The sequence below is a fragment of the Dasypus novemcinctus genome, chromosome 29 (genome assembly GCF_030445035.2).
Source record: "Dasypus novemcinctus isolate mDasNov1 chromosome 29, mDasNov1.1.hap2, whole genome shotgun sequence".
Taxonomy (NCBI): domain Eukaryota; kingdom Metazoa; phylum Chordata; class Mammalia; order Cingulata; family Dasypodidae; genus Dasypus; species Dasypus novemcinctus.
This window is the reverse complement of record NC_080701.1, coordinates 32368677-32389308: the sequence shown is the minus strand read 5'-3', so window position 1 is coordinate 32389308 and position 20632 is coordinate 32368677. Positions and strand designations below refer to the sequence as shown.

The 20632-nt window shown below is 60.4% G+C and overlaps 1 protein-coding gene across 1 annotated transcript; it reads left to right on the top strand.

Moving 5' to 3' along the window:
• Positions 1 to 510: 510 nt before the first annotated feature.
• Positions 511 to 10182, top strand: DOK2 (docking protein 2). The gene is made up of 5 exons (XM_058289823.2): positions 511 to 4969; positions 5933 to 6199; positions 6367 to 6451; positions 7549 to 7733; positions 9118 to 10182. The coding sequence occupies exons 1-5, from the start codon at positions 4907 to 4909 to the stop codon at positions 9739 to 9741; spliced, it is 1224 nt and encodes a 407-aa protein (XP_058145806.1). The 5' UTR covers positions 511 to 4906; the 3' UTR covers positions 9742 to 10182.
• The last annotated feature ends 10450 nt before the right edge of the window (positions 10183 to 20632 follow it).

The window sequence follows — 20632 nt, the reverse complement described above, 5'->3', positions numbered from 1 at the left end:
GCTGGGACCTGCCGCTCGGGTCTCCTGAGCGTTCTTCTTGACTTGCCCGTGAACTCCCTCCCCCCGGCCGCGCAGCCAGGAGCACGCCCGTGGGGCTGGCTCTTCGGAGGTGCCCGCCGCGTTTCACGCCCCGCGCAGAATACCTGCATTATTCTTTACTTCCCAACACACCGTTTTCATCGGGAATATGTTAGTGTCTCTCTAGCTTTCTGCTCCGATGGACAAGGGCCTCACTGGCAACCCAAAGAGTGATCTCCTTGTTTTCATTGCTGTCCTTTTCTCCTCCATAAACATTCGTGGAAGTAGCCACCAAATGGTGTGATGCTCCACACATACAGAAGGCCTAGTTCTCATCTTCCCCATACTTGGTTACCTTAAGCAGTACTTTAGGCTGGCCTCTACGTTGGAGAAGGCAGGGGTACGGTGGGGGAGATATAGGGCCCCCCGGGCTCAGTCTCCGTGAGAAAGCCATCCCTTTGGGTCGGTCGGTGCCTACTGAGACCAATTCTTGTCTTTCCCGCTAGGAATTATCTGTGTTAGATAATGCTGGTTCCTGTTTTCCATTGGATTCCACTGTGGCTTCCATTTAAGGCTTCTCAATGAGGTCTTACTGGATTCTGAGAGTACCAGTCTTTTTTTCTTTTTTTCTTTCGACATTTGTAGTGACTTGGGGTTATGGCTTCTGATGGAAATGATGATGACAGTGAATTACACACTGTATGGTGGATGAAGTGGAGTAGCGCTCAGCATTCATTTCAACCACCCTTTTTGTCCTAGTGTGTCTTCCTGGTTTGCAGACGTAGAATACATCAAACTGTATTACCCAGACTTTCTTGCAGGAAGGGTTCTGCGTGCAGGGTAAGCTCTGCCAATTAGATTTGCCCAGAGAACATTTAGCATGTGGAAGTGAGGCAGACCCTTCAACTGTTGCTTTTCGGAAGCTTAGCTGTTGAGATATTGGGGTTTGGGGGCAGCGACCTTCCAGTGTACTACATGAAGGTAGGAAGGCTGGAGTGGTGGGGCAAACGGCTCCTGATCTTGACATTGCTACTATGGTGGTGTATTCCTGAAGTCCCAGTTGCAATCGCGGTCTTGGCGGTCTTGGTATTCCCTGCTTGTGTGATTGGGTAAAGATAACAGCTCCTTGATAGGCCAGGCTCAAAACTCTGTCCCTCTGTCTTCCTCTTCTCAGTAAAGGGTGACATCATTTATCCAGTTACTCAAACTAAAATGCTACAAGTTATCTTGATTCCTCATACTTCTTTAGCACGCATATCCAATCTATCTACAAGTCCTATTGAATCTGTCTCTAATATATGCCCAAATCTCTACATCTCTACATCTCTACTACTTGGACAGTGGTTCAAGCCATCATCACATTTCTCCTGAGCTCTGGCAATAGACTGTGAGCTAATTCCCTGTTTCTTCTCTTGACCCTTGCTAATCCATTTTCCAAAGAGTTGCAGGACATTCTTTGAAAGTTGGAATGAGCTCATTTACTTCCCTGCTTAAAACCCTTCAGTGACCTTCCCTGGTACTTAGAATGATTCCATAGTTTGCTGTGCCCTAAGAGGCCACATGCTCTGACCTCCTCTCCGCCATACCCCTCTTGCTCACAATGCCCTGGGCACTCTGTGCTGTAAGCGGTTCCTTAAGCACATCCCGGGTATTCCTGCTGCAGGGCCTTTGCACTGCTTTAATTCTGCCTGCAATGCTCCTCTTTCAGATCCTTCAGTGGCTCTTCTCTTCTGTCGCTGACCTCTAGCTTTGTGGATACCTCCTGAAGGAGTCTTCTCACCACCCTCCTGAAAGTCATCCATTGGTGCTATCACTATCACACTCATAGCACTGATCCCTCTATGTCTGATATTTTTACTCTTTTCATTGCTTGGTTCTCCAGCTAGAGAGGAGACCCAATGAAAACAGGGATTCTGTCTGTATTGTTTATGTTGTATCCCTAGTACTGGAGCACAAGAGTAGATGTTCAATGTATAATTGTTGAACGAATTTACTTCTTTATAGCTCAATCTCATTCTAGGTGTTGGGGGGCTCAAATGAGAACAGAAGCAAAGCATTTCAAGTGTCATCAATGTTAAGGGACATGATAATTATTATATAATGTTCTAGGCCCTTCTTCTCAGAGGGTTTCCAAAACTGGGTTCTCACTTAGTGAAGAAGGGGAAGAGGCTAGTGATAAAACTCAAGAGACTGGTATTGTCCTCCCGACCCCCATAATCTGGAACACTGTGGGGGGTGGGGGGGCAGGGATGAGCTCTTTCAGGACCCTTGCACACTTAGTTCTTTGCTCAGCTCCCACACTAGCTCTTGCCCATCCTATCTATACCTTCTTTCCTGGGGTAGCTGCCTCTGCCTGAACATCATCTGGGGTTGCCCTAATACCAAAGCCTGCCTACGTAGCCAGATGCAGTCTTCTCGGCTCCCTCCCTTGTTGCCCCCCAACACAAGTCGTTTCGTGTTAAGGACTTAGTTGCTAACCGCTATGGAAAAATAGTAATATAAAGTTGCAAAGCTCTTGGACTTGTGGTCTCGGATCTGGATGGTTCCGAATGCCTCCCCAGAGAAACCGTTGTAAAGGCAAGGGGCCCGGTGGCTTTCACTGAGTCCTTGGGGAAGTTTGACGTGCCCTCCGCTCTCCAGGGAAAGCACACGGGCCCAAGGGGCACACCATGCCCCATGGGTGCCTCAATAAAGGCCGCCGAGCTCTCTCCTTCAGGATGCCTTCCCTTCCGGCCGCCGGCGCCCACACGTTCCCAGGGCCTCCAGATCTGTCGCTGTGCCTCGCAGCCCTGTCTCCTGGACCCCTGCGGAGTCTCCCACGTCCTCCCGAGGCCAGGCTGAAGCGGTGCTGAGTGCGCGCTCGCTGCTCTTTTCTCCAGGAGAGCCTGGAGAGGACCCCTGCCCTGGGGACCGGCGCAGCCTCCACCTGGCTCAGGGTTTGATGTGCTGAGCTCGGGTGCCCCCGCGTGGTTGGGAGTGCAGTGCGCTCGGGCACTTCCTGGGCAGGTCGGCGCGGTGGTGGGGGAGGAAGTCCCGCGGCCTTTGCCACACACGGGCCTGTCCGGCCCCCGACCCGCAACCTCCTTCTGTCCAGCCTCACCCCGGGCCTGCTGTGTCACAACAGGCATTTTCAGCAGGAGCCTCAGGCGACCCATCCTGCACATCCCGGTCTGAAATGCAGTGCCCTAGCAGCTCCCAGGGTGGCCCTAACAGCCTCGCTGTTCTTGCTCCCAGAGGAGACGCTGCTGCTGGGGACTCGAGAGGGAATCGGGCCGCGTCCCGTCTCCATAATCTTAACTGCTTTCCAAGAGGCACCTTTCCCCAGTGACATCCGAGCTTCTGCCTTCCTCCTTGGATCTCCCTGCTCCAGTCCAGACCGCAGGGCTGGCTGCAGTGAGTTCTAAGTGACGCTGTCCTCTTCTCCCAGAGCTCCTAATAGTCTCCTTTTAAAGCGGCTTTGGTAACAGGCGCTGCATGTACCGCAGCACGTCTGCGCTGTACCCTGCTCCGTTCTCCTTACCAGGGCGCCTGAACCCCCGTGGGAGAGGAGATGGGCCCGGTGATAAACATTTGTGGGCTTACCCCAGGAGTGTTGGTCTAACTCTCAGTTTCCCCCAACAGTTCTGCACCAGACTTACATCCAGATTGCTTCTTTAAGCCATCTGGCTCTACGTTAAATATTCTCCCGGGAGCTTGGATTTCCCCACCGCAATGCATCTTCTTGCCTGGAGTCTGGCTTCCACTCAGAGGCCTGACAATGAAAAGGGCATTGAATCAAAGGTCAGGCGCCCTGGACTCTACTTCCTCCTCTGCCCCCACCACCTCGTGACTTCAGGTGTGCTGCTAGCTGCCTTACCTTCTTCAAGGGATGGTGCGGCAAGTGCACGTATGTGCGTGGACGCTTGGCAACTAAGAAACCGCTGTGTTGGGATAGCTATGAAGCTTTTAAAAATTATTACAAGGGCTTGCTGCAGTAACTCAAAAAGCCATCTCTAGAAGAAACCCAAGTGTCTTTCCAATGCCCGTGAGGGCTGGATTGATGGTGAAAGCCAGCGTTTTAAGTGTGCTTTGGGAGAAAGCCCCTTCTCCAGAGCCTCGCCTGTTTCGCAGTGGGGATGTTTAGATTTCTGGAATCTCAGGGGGGTACTGTAAATGCGTTGTTGCCTGGAGGTGAGGAGTGCTCCCATGCAGCAGCGAGTGTTTGGTCTCTGCCTGTGCTAAAGGAAGTCTTGTTAGTGAGCCCCCCAGGCTCTGCCTCCAGCACCCTAGTGGGCAGCACCCGTGTGTGTGTGTGTTTGTGTGTGTGTGTGAGAGAGAAAGCTCTTAATGACTCGAGAGCCCTCTCTGTCTTTGCTGACTAGGTCTGTGACCCTGGACAAGTCCCTTGGCTCTTTCTGAGCTTCAGTTTCCTCATTTTTAAATGAGAGAGCTGGGCTGGTTGATTTCTGAAGTCTCTTCCAGCTCTGTCTTGCTCAGCCTTGAGCTTGAGCCTAGGGGCACTTTGCAGCCTGTTTTGCTGTCTAGTTTGATTTCTGGGTCTCCGTTCCCGTGGGCCAGCCCCTCTTTCTTGGTGACTCCCCATGCCACCCTATATCCTCAAGTTGTTGCTCATTGATGAGCTGGAATTTGGCTTTTTGGAAATTGTCTCTTTCTCACTGAAAATGCAGGAAGCTTAAGTGTGAAACTTACTCATAAAAAAAAAAAAGCACATACACAACAAAAACCACAGGGCCTATCGGTGTGTCGTCATCGAGCAGACTAGAATAGTGCAGAAAACTCTAGGCAGAGAGGAAATGCACTTGAGAGCAGAGGGAACCCACGGCAGAGAGAAAAAGAGGGCAGGAGTGGAGGGAGAGCTGCAGTGCAGGGGCACGGAGATGACCAGAGGATGGGCGAGGTGGCGGTGAAGCAGGGCTCCCTGTACCTTCAGCAGCAGCAGACTTTTGGAAAAGTAGGTGCAGAGCGGGGGCTGGGGCAGGACCGAGAGACTGGGGTGGGGGTGGGGCGGCTCGAAATTCCTGGAGCAAAGGGGGAGTGCCCCGAATGTTCTGGAACGCTTCTGGGACGGCAGGGACCTTGCCCAGGTACCAGGTTAGGCCCAGAGCTCAGCGTCAGAAGGGCTCGCTCCTTAGCAGAGGCCTCCGCCCAAACCAGGCCCCAAAACGTTCTCCCTGCTGCCGGTCGGTTGTTGGTCTTCCTGGGGGACGGGGGGTGTTCACTCAGCTCTCCCTGCTCTGGCTCTGGGGTGCCGTCTTCTCCTGGGGACAGCTTGGAAGGACGGGGAAGGGCCAGCCGTGGGGATAATTCGGGACTCGGTGTCTCCTTCCCCCTTCTCAGTGGCGCGGGTTTGGCTGGGCCTGCTCTGGGCCTCAGCTGACCCGCGCCTGCCTCCTTCCCTGGCCTCCTTGAGCGGGAAGGCCACTTTCCCCGCAGCCCGGCCCTCCCGGGTCCAAGCTCTCAAGGGATGAGGCAGAGCTTCAGAGGGGCCTGGAGAAGGTCCTGGAGAAAGGGGCCTTGTGCCAACATCCGCACAGACCGGGAGTGAGGGACCCGAGCCTGAGAGGCTCAGCCCTCCTCCCGTCCAGCCCTGTTCTCGGGTTTTCCTCTCTTGACCGGTGTTTCTTGGGGGTGGTCCCTGCCGGTCTTCTTGCCTCTGGCACCCCTGCGGAGGCCTGGGCCCCCTGCCCTGCCCCTCAGCCCCGGGCAGCTGCTCCCCCTCCGTCCACTGCCCTTCGCTTCCTGACTCGTTTCCTCGGCCTCCCGCGTCTCCTGTGACCTTTCCCTCCCCCTCTCATCTCCGTGTGCTGCCCCAAGCCCTGTCCTGAGGCTCCTGGTTCCTCTCCTCCCCTGATCACGAGCCCTTTGTCTCTGGGGGTCCCCCCTGACACCCCCTTTCCCATGCACCTGGGCTCAGAAATGGCGGCGGTTCTGGGCCGTGCTGTACGGAGAGTCGGGCTGTGCCTCGGCCCGGCTGGAGCTCCAGGAGGGCCCCGAGAAGCCGGCCAGGAGGGTCATCCGCCTCGGCGACTGCCTGCGGGTGGCCGAGGCCGGCGGCGAGGCCAGCAGCCCCCGCGACACCAGCGCCTTCGTCCTGGAGACCCGGGAGCGCCCGTGCCTGCTGGCAGCACCCACGGGCGAGTGCGGCGACTGGGTGCAGGCCATCTGCCTCCTGGCCTTCCCGGTGAGTAGCCCCGGGGCAGCTGGAGCGCGGCCGGGGGGGCCGGGGGGCCGGGGTGGGGGGCCCAATCCCCAGGACAGAGCGGGCCGGGCGGCCGGGCGCACCCTGACAGCGGGCCCGAGGGGGTGGGTCGGGCGGTGGTGGTCGTGAGACCCTGGTGTGCTCCGCAGGGGCAGAGGAAGGAGGCCACCGCAGCGGGCGACAGTGGGCAGCCCTGCATGGCGGAGAACGAACTGTACAGCAGCTCAGCCCCAGGTGAGGGGGCTGCCCTGTGAGGGGGGCTGTTACAGGTGAGGGGGCTGTCACATATAGAGGGACTATCACAGGCGAGGGGTGCTGTCACAGGTGGGGGCGCTGTCACAGGTGAGGGGGCTGTCACAGGTGAGGGGGCTGCCACAGGTGAGGGGGCTGCCACAGGTAGAGGGACTGTCACAGGTGAGGGGGACTGTCACAGGAGGGGGTGCTGTGACAGGTGAGGGGGCTGCTACAGCTGAGGGGGCCTGCCTCCGGGCCGGGGGGGGGGGGGGGGCTTCCACAGGTGGGGCTGCCCTAGGTGAAGGCTGCTGCCACAGGTGAGGGGGCTGCTGCCTGGTTCTCCTGGCACTCGCCCCAGGTGGGATTGCGAGAGGCCGAGGGCTGGCTGTGAGGAGGCTTCCGGTCTTGTGGCTGTCCCCAGCCCCCTCCAGCTCCTTATCACTTCCGGTCGTGGCCCAAGGCGGGGGAGCTGGCCTGCCCTGAGCATCAGCCCCTGGCTCTGCTTCCTCCCCCCACCTGCCTTGCTGCCCGCTGGTGGGAGAGGGCAGCTGCTCTGGAACCCTCTCTTCCGGGCCTGAGCAGTTGCTCTCTGGGCTGGGCTGTGGCGAGGGCACGTCTTGCTGAGCAGGCCGTCTCCTGACTCCTGCTCTCTCTCTAGCCCCCGGTGTTGGGGGCGGGTGGGCACGGAGAAGGTGGTTCCTCCGCATTCCGTCCAAGCTCCACCCCGCGCAGGGCAGGGTGGCGTTGGCAGTGGGCGGTGGGCAGGCTCAGGCTTCACCCTGAGCCGTGACAGCAGGGAGTGGGAAGGTAGCCGGTTTCGGGGTGAGAGCCCCGGGCGGGGAAGACAGGCCTGTGGCTCTGGCATTGGGGCAGGAAGGATGTGGGCACAGGTTTGGGGTGGATGTGGCTAGGGCACCGGGCCTGCTCAGGCATGGGGTGGAGGCGCCTGGCATTTTGGGGAGTGTGGCCTCCCACAGAGCAGCTCAGCCTTCCAGACGGGGGGGGGGGGGGGGGGCGTCCTGGGACACGGCTAAACCTCTTCTAGAGACGCCTGGCGCACTCAGCGCAGGGCCTTCTCCTCTGCCCTCGCTCCCCAGGGGTCCCCCGGAAGGAGTTTGCTGTGGTCATAAGACCCACTGAAGCCAGCGAGAGGTGCCGACTCTGGGGTGGCTACACCCTGCGGGCCGGGGACAGCGCCCTGGAGCTGTGGGGTGGCCCCGAGCCGGGCGCCCTGCTCTACGACTGGCCCTACAGGTTTCTGCGGCGCTTTGGGCGGGACAAGGTGAGAGCTGCAGCGGAGCAGGTTGAGAGAGAGGAGGAGCCCGAGGGAGGAGAGGAAGGGGCAGGGGAGGGGGTGGGAGGGAAGGTGGAGATGAGAAGCAGCAGGAAGTGATGGGGAGAGAACCAGGGGAGTGGACAAAGCGTGACAGCAACAGGAGAGGCACGGGGATGAGAAGGGGAGGTGGAGGGGGGTGGAGGAGGAAAAGGGAACGAGCGGAGGAGGAGAGGAGGGGAGGGCTGAGCAGAGGAGAGGAGGTGAGGGCTGAGCAGGGGAGGGGAGGTGAGGACTGAGCAGAGGAGGGGAGGGCTGAGGAGAGGAGGGGAGGGCTGAGCAGGGGAGAGGAGGGAAGGGCTGAGCCAGGAGGAGAGGAGGGGAAGGTGGCACAGAGGAGAGGAGGGGAGGGTGGGGCAGAGGAGAGGAGGCGAGGGCTGCGCAGAGGAGAGGAGGGGAGGGCTGAGCAGAGGAGAGGAGGGGAGGGCTGAGCAGAGGAGAGGAGGCGAGGGCTGAGCAGAGGGGGAGAGGAGGCGAGGGCTGAGCAGAGGAGAGGAGGTGAGGGCTGAGCAGAGGAGAGGAGGGGAGGGCTGAGCAGGGGAGAGGAGGGGAGGGCTGAGCAGAGGAGAAGAGGGGAGGGCTGAGTAGGGGAGAGGAGGGGAGGGCTGAGCAGGGGAGAGGAGGGGAGGGCTGAGCAGGGGAGAGGAGGGGAGGGCTGAGCAGGGGAGAGGAGGGGAGGGCTGAGCAGAGGAGAGGAGGGGAGGGCTGAGCAGGGGAGAGGAGGGGAGGGATGGGCTGGGGAGAGGAGGGGAGGGCTGAGCAGGGGAGAGGAGGGGAGGGCTGAGCAGAGGAGAGGAGGGGAGGGCTGAGCAGGGGAGAGGAGGGGAGGGCTGGGCTGGGGAGAGGAGGGGAGGGCTGAGCAGGGGAGAGGAGGGGAGGGCTGAGCAGGGGAGAGGAGGGGAGGGCTGGGCTGGGGAGAGGAGGGGAGGGCTGGGCTGGGGAGAGGAGGGGAGGGCTGGGCTGGGGAGAGGAGGGGAGGGCTGAGCAGGGGAGAGGAGGGGAGGGCTGAGCAGGGGAGAGGAGGGGAGGGCTGGGCTGGGGAGAGGAGGGGAGGGCTGAGCAGGGGAGAGGAGGGGAGGGCTGAGCAGGGGAGAGGAGGGGAGGGCTGAGCAGGGGAGAGGAGGGGAGGGCTGGGCTGGGGAGAGGAGGGGAGGGCTGGCGGTCCTGGGAGCAGCACCTGGGAGAGGGAACGAAGGGTGGGCAGGCAGGTGAGGGAGAAGGGAATGTTCGCAGGGGGGAGGCGGGGAGGAGGGGAGAGCTGGGGCGCCGCGGGAGGGGCTGGGTGGGAGGCAGCCCCTGGGTGCTGCCGTCAGCTCCCTCTCCGCTGGCGCAGGTCACCTTTTCCTTCGAGGCGGGGCGGCGCTGTGCCTCCGGGGAGGGCAATTTTGAGTTCGAAACCCGGCAAGGCAACGAGATCTTCCTGGCGCTGGAAGGGGCCATCTCGGCCCAGAAGGACGCGGCCTCGCCGGCCGCCGCCCCGCAGCCCGCCGCCCCCACGGCGCTGGCCTGGCCCGAGAGCCCCTACGCGCGGCCCCACGACTCCCTGCCGCCGCCGTCGCCCGCCACGCCGGTGCCCGCGCCGCGAGCTCGCGGCCCCGAGGGCGACTACGCCGTGCCCTTCGACGCGGTGGCCCGTTCCCTGGGCAAGAGCTTCAGGGGCCTCCTGGCGGGGCCCCCCCAGACCCCGGCCGACCCCCTGTACGACAGCATTGAGGAGCCCCTGCCCCCTCGACCCGACCACATATACGACGAGCCTGAGGGCGTGGCCGCCCTGACCCTGTACGACTGTCCCCAGGAGCCCCAGCGCGACGCCTGGAGAAGGCACGCCACTGCCCAGGAGCCCGGGGACGGCGGCGGCCTCCGGCACGTGTCCCCAGCCGGGCGGGACTTCTCTGCCTCTGGCTGGGCCCAGGGAGCCGGGTATGACAATGTCGCCCTTAAGAAAGGCCCCAAGTGATGGGAGAGGGACATGTGGATCCCACCGAGGATCGCGCCCACCAAGGGACAGCGCCATAGCGGCCCAGGGACACTGGGGAAGGGATCTCCAGGGGCTGGTGAGGATCGGGGGAGCTGCCTCTCCTTCTGCTCCTCCTGGAAGCCCGGCTGGGCCTGCCTCAGTGTGGCTGCCACACGGTCCCCTCCGAGCGCCTGCTCGGGTGAGTCACCCTGCCAAAGCAGGAAGGGTGCCCTGGAGCCACCCACCCTCCTCCCACTCCTTTTTCCACTTCCTCCTCTTCCTCCCCGCCCTCCTTGACCTAAACCGGACCTGGGGCATTTAGGGCCCAGGAGAGAAGGATGTCAGCAGAGCCCCCCTGCCTGCTGATGGCCCCTGGAGCAGGCCTGCAGCTTGCTGGGCCTCTCGGGACTTCTCTGTGGCATTAAACATTTCTGAAATCGTTTTGCTTGTGGCACGACTGCCGTGGGGGCGGGGAGGGGGCCTCTGCTCCATCTCCAGCATCTAGACGGAGAGTCTGGGGTCCGTGCAAGTCAGGGCGCCATGGGCAACACGTCCAAGGGCCCCCCGGCCCTTCGCCAGCACAGCTGGGATCAACGCCAGGAAAGCGGCGGGAAGTGCACGCCGGTGTCGGAAAAAGCTGACCTGGAAGAAAGGAAAGAGCTGGCACTTTCTGCGCCTCTTCCATAAGGAACTAAAATAGTTTACAGTCGCTAACCAGCTGTGTGGCCCTGGGCAGGTCAAGGGAGGGGCTTGCACCTCTAGAACTCTGTAGGTCCAGGGGGTTCCCAGCTCCGTTTCAGGGGTTCTTTATCAGGGGTTCTCAAATTTCAGGGGGTCTGTGAGCTTGAGTTGAAAAAAGATCAACTTTATTTTCTCTGACCTCAAACTGAAATCTAACATTCCCTTCACTTATGAATGCATGCAATGAATCAGTGTTCACTTCACCTGACTGGCCAAGGGGTCCGTGGAACAAAATAGGTTAAGATCCCCTGCTTTATATCCTCGTCCCCCACGGCTCAGGCTCTGTGCTCGTGTGCTCTCTCCCTCCTCAAATCTGCTGTCGTGGAAAGGCGTGGCAATACATAGCCGACAGCAGCCAATGCAGCCAACACGATGGAGCACGACGGGAGAGGCAGTCCTTGGCCTTGAGATGCTCCCACCTCGGGGGAACGGGACAGAAGCACACGCGTCCAACAAGAGTTATCAGAGGAGATGCCCCTGTTGGGGGGACCAAGGAAGGCGTGATTTTGAAGGTGGCATTTCAGGTGGGCCTTCGAGCGTGGGGTAGGGGGCTGCATTGAAAGGGGAAATTCCCAAGGGCCAGTGGATTCAGAAGTTATTCTAGAGACAGTCGTTCTTGGTGTCGTGCTGGATGCGGAGCACAGAGACAGAAGGGCATCTCGAGCGACTCGACAGGAGCAGCTTAGTTTCTGAGCTGCTGAGGTTCCCGTGGTGTAGTCGATGCAGCCGGACTCTCCTGAAAGCAGCTGGCCAAGGGGCTGTCGAGTTTGGGAGGGAAATGAGATTTAGACGTACGGACTGAGGTCAGCCTCCAGGTGTGTTTGCCATCCAGCTGTATGACGCACCTTTACTGAAGGAATTCCAGGCAACAGGTGAGCCCTCCGAAAGGGAGAGGGCGACAGGTCTCCCCACCACCCTGCCCAACGGCTGATCCTGCTGGCACCGTCCCGTCCCAGCCTCGGAATGTGCTGGAGGCAGGAGGCCCTAATGCCTCTAAGAGTTCCAGTCTTTTCCCTCTTCTGGCAGGTGCAGGGGCGGGGGATAGGGACGGCGTGCGGTGAGGAGGGTAGCCGAGCGGCTGAATTTTTAAGTTTCACACAGGCGTCAGCCGGCATCCTCGTTCAGCCCAGCAGGGGGCAGTGTGACCCCGTGGAAAAGCCAAAGGGGGCTCAGTCGCTGTTAGGCTCCAGGGGCAGAAACCTAAATATTTACCCCCTGAAGGGAGTCAGGACAATTTGAGGCATCTGCATTTCAGAGCCTGTCCCGTCAGAGTCTCAGAATCCCATGCCCCCGCCCGGCCTGTGCGAGGCGAGGGAGCCCAAGCCGCACATGCCCTCTCAGCCCCTCTGGCTTCGCCTCCAGGTCCCAGGACTTCTAAGCTCTTCCTTCCAGTTGCCGGCGTTGCCCCACAAGGGGAAGTGTAGCCTGGGGCCTGCGGGAGGGGCAGGGGAAGTAGCGGATTTGAGGAAGTCGGGAGGGGTAATGAAAGTCCTTGAGACAAGTCGTTGAGGAAATGCTGACCAGTCTGTCCAAAGTGCATTCCGCGGAAAACGGCGTCAGCGCAATCACAGCCAGCCCCCTACCGCCCTCGTGCCTCCTGCCACACGCACTTCACATATTCATTCATCGAACGCCGTGGAGCACCTCCTCGGGACCAGCGCCGTGCTAGGAGCTGAGGGTGCTGGGCGAGCGGCAAGCTCAACCCTGCCCTCTGGGTGAAGGACAAGCTCGCCCCTGCCCTCGCCGAGCTCATTGTGACGTTCCCAAAGAACTGATGAAGGGGTTCCCTTTAGAGATCACTGTCCTCCCACGTAAACACAGAGGTAGAAGCCCTCCTTGAGGTGTTTCTGTGTCACCCAAGCCCTCGAGGGGCAAGCTCACAGGTGAGGGGACAGGTGGGTTTACAAAGGGGACAGGGCAATGTAAGGTCAAGTGACGGTTCCGCCAAGAAAGGTTCCCTCTGCTCCAGGGTCTACCGCCTGGCAGCTGTGGATACCACGAGAAGCTCTGCTGTATCCAGGACACTTACAAATGGTCACGACCCGCTAATGAGCACGTGGAGGCGACATCAGTCTGCAGGCGCGGCGTCACGACGAGCGTTCCGCAGATTTGCACACAGGCCCTGGACGGCACGTAACTGTGTGCGCCACGTGTCATTCTGGTTTCCTCTTCTTCTCGGCCTCTCTTGCTTCCTCTTGGATTTTGCTTTCCCGGGTGTGTACACGTGGTGGGCGTGTTGGCCTGTGACGAGTCTCCTAAGTCCGTGCACAGGATGGGGGTGGCCGGAGGCCCCCTGCCGAGCCCCTTGGTTGGGGCTTCACAGTTTACAGGGGTCCTGACTGCTCGGTGGGCCACTGCTTGCTCGGGCTCCTCCCCGCTGACACGCTTGAGCTGCCGCCACCTCTCAGCTGGGATGCCGACCAGCTCCCGGCCTCCTGGGTGCTGATTCCGTCAGCCCAGGTGCCCACCTCCCGCAAGGGCCATTTATAAAATCAACCGTGGCAGCTGGAGGCCTCAGACAGGGCAGGGCCGGGAAAAGCAAGGGGCCAGGGGCTTCCGTGAGTTGGGAGGAGGCGGGAGAGGAATGGGGGGCCCTGGGAGGGGCAGAGGACCCCGTTGGGAAGCAGGCTGGCTTCCCCAGGCAGGCGCCTGGCCCTCTGCCCTGCTCGACGCTCGCTGCCCCGGCGGGTCTGACGCTGGCCAGCAGAGCCGAGCCCTCCGCCTCCAGCCGCTCTCCTCTTTGCCTCCTCCCTGCCTCTGGAGTCCGCTTCTCCACCCTGGCTCCCAGATCCTGGCCCGGAGGTGGCCGGGGTGGAGCGTGATGAGGAAGCTCTGGGTGTTCTGTGGGGGAGATGGTGGTCCAGAGCTGGCTTAAGAAATGCTGATGTCTGGATCTCGGGGCAGGGCCAGCCTGGAGATTTCAAGTGCCTGGTCAGGAGTGTTTATGTGGGGGTGGAGTGTGGAGGGAGGGGGAGCAAGGGGACATAGCAACGCCATGTTCGTACCGCACGTCACTGCTTCTAAGCTGCCTCGTGCTGCTCCGGCACAGACTCTGCAGTCTGAGTTCCTCCCTTCACAGGCTGGTGCTGGACGTCTCTGGCAGCCTCTCTGTGCATCCGCTTCCACATCTGTAAAATGACGTTCCTCCTAGGCTCGTTGTGAAGATGAAATGAGTGAATAAATGCCAAGCTCCTGGAACGGTGCCCGGCACACACCCAGAGCTCCCTTATTCTCCGTGCTCTCGTTTGCTCACCCCAACAGCCCTGGGAGGCAGGCAAGGCAAGGCGCCCCCATTTTACTCATGAGGAAGACACTTATCTTTAGGGGGGAGGTGAATTTAGGCCTTATGGAGATGGGAGGACTTAGTTGGGAAGGAGAGAGGGGATTTCACCCTCCCCCGATGGCTTCCTTGTCTGCTTGCTGTACCTGTTCATTGTCTCTGCTTGTCTCTGCTTGTTGTGCCTGCACATTATCTGCTCATTGTGTTCACTCGTTGTCTGCTAGCCTTCTTTAGGAGGCTCTGGGAACCGAACCTGGAACCTCCCATATGGGAGGCAGGTGCCCAACCAGTGGGCCACATCCTCTCCCTGCTCATTCCGTCAGCTCGTTGCATCAGCTTGTAGCATCTGCTTGTCTTTTTTAGGAGGCATTGGGCACCAAACCTGGGACCTCCCATTTGGGAAGTGGGATCCCAACTGCTTGAGTCACATCCACTCCAATAGAGAGGATTTTGATGGGAAGAAAGAAAAGCAGAAAGGTGAAGAGAACATTGACTGTCTCTAAGTTTGCTGGATGGATGCTCCTAGCTGGGGCTCATTTGCTCACCTGGGCAGAGCAGGGCTCACCTACCCTCTTAGGCCCAGAGATGGGGGAGCTGGAAAAGAAACCACTTCATGGAATTTAAAGCCTTTGACTTGAGGCAAGGCTGGAGAACTGGGAGCCCCGGGGGGGAACTGTCTCCCCTCATCTGAGCTGCTGCATCCCCGGCCGCGGGGGACGAGCTCCTCGCTGGGTGGGAGCACCCTGCGCTCCTGTTGGCATGGCGTACAAACTGGTGTCATCGAGACAGACCCCCAGGCTGCAGCCCTGCAGACAGCAAGGGGGACTGTGGGACTTATAAAGGTTCTAAGAGGAGGAAGCCAAGGAGGAGGTGAGCAGAAAGGAGCCGAGGAAACACACCAAAGGAGGGTCGTTATCTCGCCCCCTGGACCGTCGACCTGAACACGGATTCTCTCTTTACTCGATCCTTCGTTATGTCCCCAGCGCCTAACCCCACGCCTGGCAGAAGGACGTGTTGATTGACAGAAGACGGGGTGCCTGCTTTACTTGGAGGGGACGTGGGTGCTCTCCAAGGAGTCTTGATCTGGGCAGCCCTGGGAGGACCCCAAATCCAGAACCACTCCCCCCTGCTGACGTCACACACCTCCCCACCCTTCCTTCTCCCAGGGGTCCTCCCTTACGAGGCAAGCACCCTGGGGAATCACCAGAGGGCCTGGAAGCCTAGAGCACGTGGGTGTGGAAAAGGCCCTCCTGCAGTGCTGGAGGGGCAGTCCCCGCGCGGGGAGCAGGCGCTCACGGGGGAGAATGGTGCTTCGCGGGACGTGGCTAGAGGACAAGCCCGGGTGCTCCATTATTTGGGTGCACGGAGGGCCCAGGGAGAGAAGGAGAGGGCTGCGGCCGGCTGAGCGGCCACCCACAGACACCCGGAGGACAGGAGGGCCAACGAGGACCCATGCTCGGGGGGAAATGGGGGGAGACGAGTTTGGAGGACGGGACAGATCCCAGCCCTGCTGCCCGCAGAGCGGGATGGCGGGGGGCGAGCACCTGGCCGTCACCCAGGACACTAAACTGTCACTGGGCATGCCGCAAGATGAGAACATTGTGTTCCGCAGCCCCTCCTCCGAGGGAGACTGTTTGCAAGGAGAAGGGTCACCGGAGTACGTTCCTCAGGCACTCGCGGTGGAGTGGGGTTGGGGGGGAAGGGAGTGACACCCCCAAAAGCACGGGGTGGGTCGTGATCTGGCTGATGCTGAGTGGGAGACGCAGAGTTTGGGGCCAGAGCTTACTTGTCGAGCACCCTGGCGGATGAGCTGCAGGTGCCCCCCGGGGCGCCTTCACCCAGCTCTCGTGGAATGCGCGGAGCGTCTGCTGTGAGTGAGTGATGAGCTAATATTTAAAGAGTCTCCTTTGACCGGGTGTCACATTATTATTGTGCATAGGGGACAATTACCGTACTCCCAGTTACAGGTGGAGTTTTGATAAGTGACGGATAGTTTTTAGGATAAGTACGATCCAAATGGGAACATACTTAGTCTAAGTATGGGATACACTTATGCTAAAGAGTAGCCACTGTTCATCTGAAACATTGAACTGGGGGTCCTGGGTCTTTACTGGCAAGAGCCGGCGACCTCACTGCCCCATTCGGGAATCCCTGTGAATCCGCAGACGCTACAAACCCAGGGTTAAATTCTCTGTCCCAAGAAGAGCTGTGCTGAACCTTGCTGCCCAGATCTCAACAGACTGCGCAGATGTCCAGTTCTCTGCTTCTCCCGGGTAGGAGGGACCTATTTTTGCTGACGGGGGCAGGGGCTCCAGCCCTGGAACTCGGTGGAAGTGAGGCTGTGGTGTGGCCGTAGTGGATGTAGGTGGGGGTCCCAGGGGGACAGGCCCTCCTGGCCGGCTCAGCCTCCTTCCTCTCCGCCCTCTCGGCCACCATGCTGCCGCCGGGCTGGCCTTTTCACTGCTCCCATCTCCGCCTCAGGGCCTTTGTAAAATGAAATGAAATGAAATTAATTAAAAAAATTTTTCAAGATACATAAATCACACAAAATGTTACAATAAAAAATAAGAGGCTCCCACATACCCCACCCCCCACCCCCGACTCCTCCCACATCAACAACCTCTTTCGCTAGTGTGGCACATTCATTGCATTTGGCGAATACAATTTGAAACACTGCTGCACCGCCTGGATTATAGTTTACATTGTAGTTTACACTCTCCCCCAGTGCATTCGGTGGGTTATGGCAGGATGTATAATGTCCTGCATCTGTCCCTGCGGTATCATTCAGGACGACTCCAAGTCCCAAAATGCCCCCACAGCACACCTCTTCTCCCCTCTCCCTGCCCTCAGCAACTCCCGTGGCTGCTGTCTCCGCATCAATGCGACAGTTTCTTCCATTGCTGGAGTCACAACAGTTCTATAGTAGAATCCCAGGGAGCCCACTCTAATCCGTATTTTATTCCTCTGTCCCGAGGACCCCACCTCGCGGCCTTTGAACGGGCTGTTCCTTCCGTGGGAAGGGCCCTTCTCTCCACTCTTAAGTCTGGACGACGCCCGCCCTTCTTAAGTTTCCACTCTGTGCCGCTTCCGCAAAGTCCGCTCTGCTGCCCCGTGGAAAGCCAGCTCATTCCGTGACCCTCTCCCTGCGGCTTCACACCATGCACCCCTGTTTGTGCGACTGTTTAAGGCCCTGCCTCCCCCGCTAGGCTCTAGCGACAGCCCGCCTCCTCCAGGAAGCCTCCCCTGACCACTTAGCCCAGCAGCAACCGGGGAGCTCCGCTTTTGTCTCTTTTGCATGTTGAGCCCCCCTGGGCGATGTCTGAACAAAGGGGCTGAAGAAGGTCTGAACACCAAGGCGGGTTCTTGGCCTCGGCCCTCTGCAAAGTCAGCCCCGTGCCGCGGTCCTGGCAGCAGCGCCCTGCGATGCGGCGCGGCCTGGCGAAGCCGGGACCTGAGCCCAAACCCGGGCAAGCTGCTCCTGAGCCGCCTGGGCGGGCGCGGACGGGCCGCGACGCCTCTGGGCCCTGGTGTCCCGTGAGTGGAGCTCGTGGGAAGTGCCGCACAGGGAGGCGGATGGTTGACTGAATGCAGAGAGAGAGTGTGTGTGTGTGTGTGTGCGTGCACGCGTGCTGGCAGGGGCGCCAAGCGGTGGGAAGGACAGGAGCTAAATGACCTCCTCTACTAGGACCTGGGATTGACCCCACATCTGCCCTTCCTGCCCCGGAGGGCATTTCACCCAGGCCGGCCCAGCCGTGGGGAACCTTCTGGAGCGAGGGGCCGCTGCGTGCCGTGCCGCTGACGATGGGCAGCCTGGCGCAGCCGCAGCGGTGGCCGCCTGGCCCGGAGAGAGCACACCCCCGCGCAGGCCTCGCCGGGGCAGGGTTGATGTCCCGCTAGCCCCCCACTTCCCTGCCCTCGCCCGCCCCTCCCCTCTGCCCAGAGGTCAGGGTACTCCTGGGTGACGCAGGGGCTGGGAGGTCCCTGACCCCCGAGCCTTCCAGGGGCAGGACGTCCGAGCCAGCTGGGCTTAGAGGCGAGGCTTTGCCTCACACTGAGGAAACTGGGGCCAAGTTCATTTTTCAATCCTCGTGTAGACATGTACGTTTTACCAGCATTTGTTTCCTGTTCTTAACGCAAGAGGACAAGTCCCTTTGCGGGGCTTTCGGACACAAGGAGATAATTCTTGGCCTTTATGTGGGTAGGAGAGGAGAAAAGGGGAGCGGCGAGCCGATTCCCCTACCTTCCTGAAAGGGCCGCTGGCTCTGAGCCGGGATTTCTTCCCTGCCCCGGTGTCACCACTGCAAGTCCCCCAGCAAACGCCCAGGCCAGCTAAGGGCCGGCGTCCACCCACCCTGCTCGTTTTCTGCTGGTTACCTCTCGATCCTCACCGGGTGGGAAGCTTTGGGGTCCCGCTCTCCCCATTCCCTCTGATCACCATGCCCCTCGCCGGCCCCCTGCCTATCACCGACGGACAGCCTCAAAGCAGGGTGTAGCCGTCAGTCCCCGGCGCCCAGATTCCTGCTTCCGCCTGCAGACAAGGACGCCTTCAACCCAAGCAGGCGCGAGGCCAGCGCAGGGAAGGGCGTGGTGGAGCGGCGATGGGGCCGGGATTGGAGAGGTTGCGCAGGACGGCGAGGACGCAAGAACGAGCGACCCGACATGGTGGCAGGCGAGGAGCTCCACGGCCCAGGGGCTGAAGGAGTTACCCCAGAAGAGGGGAGGCGAGGGGAGCTGGGATGAAGCGGCCTTGAGTGGTCGGAGGGAGAGAGGCGCCCTCGCGAGGCCGCCGCTTGAGAGAAGCAGCGCAGCTCTCAGAGCCAGGCCCCAGGGCTGCAGCGCTCCCTGGGAAACGGGCTGGGCTGGAACCTGGGGGTACGCTGAAAACCACGGGGACACTCCTTGGCTGGGAGGGTGCGGGACCCTGGCCGGGCTCTGGGGGTGGGAGTGGGCACTGGAGATGGGGTTGAGGGGATCAGGGGAGCGCGGCCAGCGGGGGTGGGGCACGCCTGGGCCACGCGGACGCAGAGCTCTCCACTGGCTTCTGTGCGGAGGTCCTGGAGGCCGGAGGGGAGCCCTGCGGGAGGAGGAGCCGGCCGCAGAGCCCGGATAGTCGGCAGCCAAGCCTGGCAAGCCCTGCGGGAAACTGAGGCAGAGGCTGGGGCACCTGCCTGCGGGGACCTCGGTCAAATCCTGGCTCCAGCCTGAGCAGGGCCAGCCGTGCCAGAAGGCTCCACTTCCCAGCAGCTGAAACAGCTGCTTCCTAGCACATAAACACATTTTAAAAGAGGCCCCTGCTTCCTTTGATGGTGAGGACAGGTGAAGGGAGGTGAGGACAGGTGAGGACAGGTGAGGACAGGTGAGGACAGGGCGACCAGCAGCAGTGAAGAGGGCACTGTGCTCGCGGCATCTTGGCTTATTCCTCAGTTCTGACTCTTTACCTCCCCGTATCTGGGCGGAGAGACGATATGGGATACTGGAGAGAGAACTGAGCTAGGGGCTGTAGTCCCCACACTGCCAACAACTGGCCAGGGGATGTCAGGCCGGTCTCTTCCCCTCTCTGGGCTGTATTATCTCATCTGCAAAATGGTAGAGTTGCAGGAAGTGTTAGGGTTAGAATCTCCCAAAGTGCCCAGTAACTCTACGGTCCTGTGCTTGGGGGAAACTACCGGGTCAGCAAGGCAACAGAAGTGACTTTGCCAAGAGGCAGTCGTAACCATATAGTGGGGGCCTCAGGTCAACTTCAGCTGTGCCCGCCCCTGGGATTCAGACACGTCTGCAGAAATGGTAGGTGGGCCTAGTAGTTTGAGGGGCAGAGGAGCTCCTTGGGAGGGAGCTTATTCCAAGGGAAGGAGACAGCTTTAAATGGTCTCTGTGCACGGTTGCACAGGCTGAGCACTGAACGACTCCCCATTCTCAGTGAAGGCTCAGACAAGCATGATAGCTTCACCGAGAGATAAAACGTGAGTTGCCCGAGTGATAGGGTGCTTTAGAGATGGTATGGTGTCTACGGGGCTACCACAGATGGCCACGCAGGCTTGCTTGGCACAGATCCAGGGGGTGCCAGCCTCAGATCATGGTGGAGCTGCGGCCCGGTCCCCATCTCTAGGACATGCCTCTCAGCCCCACAGCGACCGAGAGCCTTCTTAGATCTCTTGAGGCTTTTTGGCGTGAGTTGTGCATTTGGGCATTCCTCTAGCTGAGATTGAAACGGAAAAGGGAGGGTTTCCCATTTTGCTCCAGAATGCCAAGCAGCCTCTGCAGTCCCAAGGGCCCAGGCCCAGTGGACTCTGAAGCCTCGTGGACGTGGACGTGTGGCGGCAGCGGAAGGCGGGGGAGTGCCCTGGACGTGGTGGGCTCAGTGGAGGGGGCATTCGTGCTGGGAGGCAGGAGCCCCTGGGGGCAGCCGCCCACCCTGGGCGGAACCTGTCCTGGACTGGGCCCCTTCCTTAGCCGATGCCTGCAGATGGCTGTGCTGTCCCGCTGCCTGCTTCCTCGGAGGCCGGCCTCCGGCCTCCCTCACCCTGGGGGCACCCGCCCCTCTCCCTCGGAAGGCCCCACCGGGCCCACGCCCTCTCTGCTGCCAGGAGTGTGTGTTCTCCCCGTCCACAGCATCCCCGGCCTGCATCCTTTCCTGCTTCCAGCAGCTCTCCTCCTCGCTTTCCCCCGGCCCAGTGCTGGCTCCGCTCTGGTCCTCTCACCAAGGCAGACGTGAGCGCGGAGGGCTCTGTTTCCCGGGAGAGAGGCATAGCGCTTTGAATTTATGGAAGTCTCAGCTCGCTGCGAGGGCGGCTTTGTCACGACCTCATACCATTGCAGACCCTGGGGGCGTGGGGCTGCGCGGGGGTGTGGGCCCAGGGTCCAGAGCACCCA

Coding starts and splice junctions, on each gene's coding strand:
- DOK2 (XM_058289823.2), top strand. CDS start 4,907: ATGGGCGAGGTGGCGGTGAAGCAGGGCTCCCTGTACCTTCAGCAGCAG. Junction 6,200..6,366: donor TCTGCCTCCTGGCCTTCCCG/GTGAGTAGCCCC, acceptor TGTGCTCCGCAG/GGGCAGAGGAAGGAGGCCAC. Junction 7,734..9,117: donor GGCGCTTTGGGCGGGACAAG/GTGAGAGCTGCA, acceptor CCGCTGGCGCAG/GTCACCTTTTCCTTCGAGGC.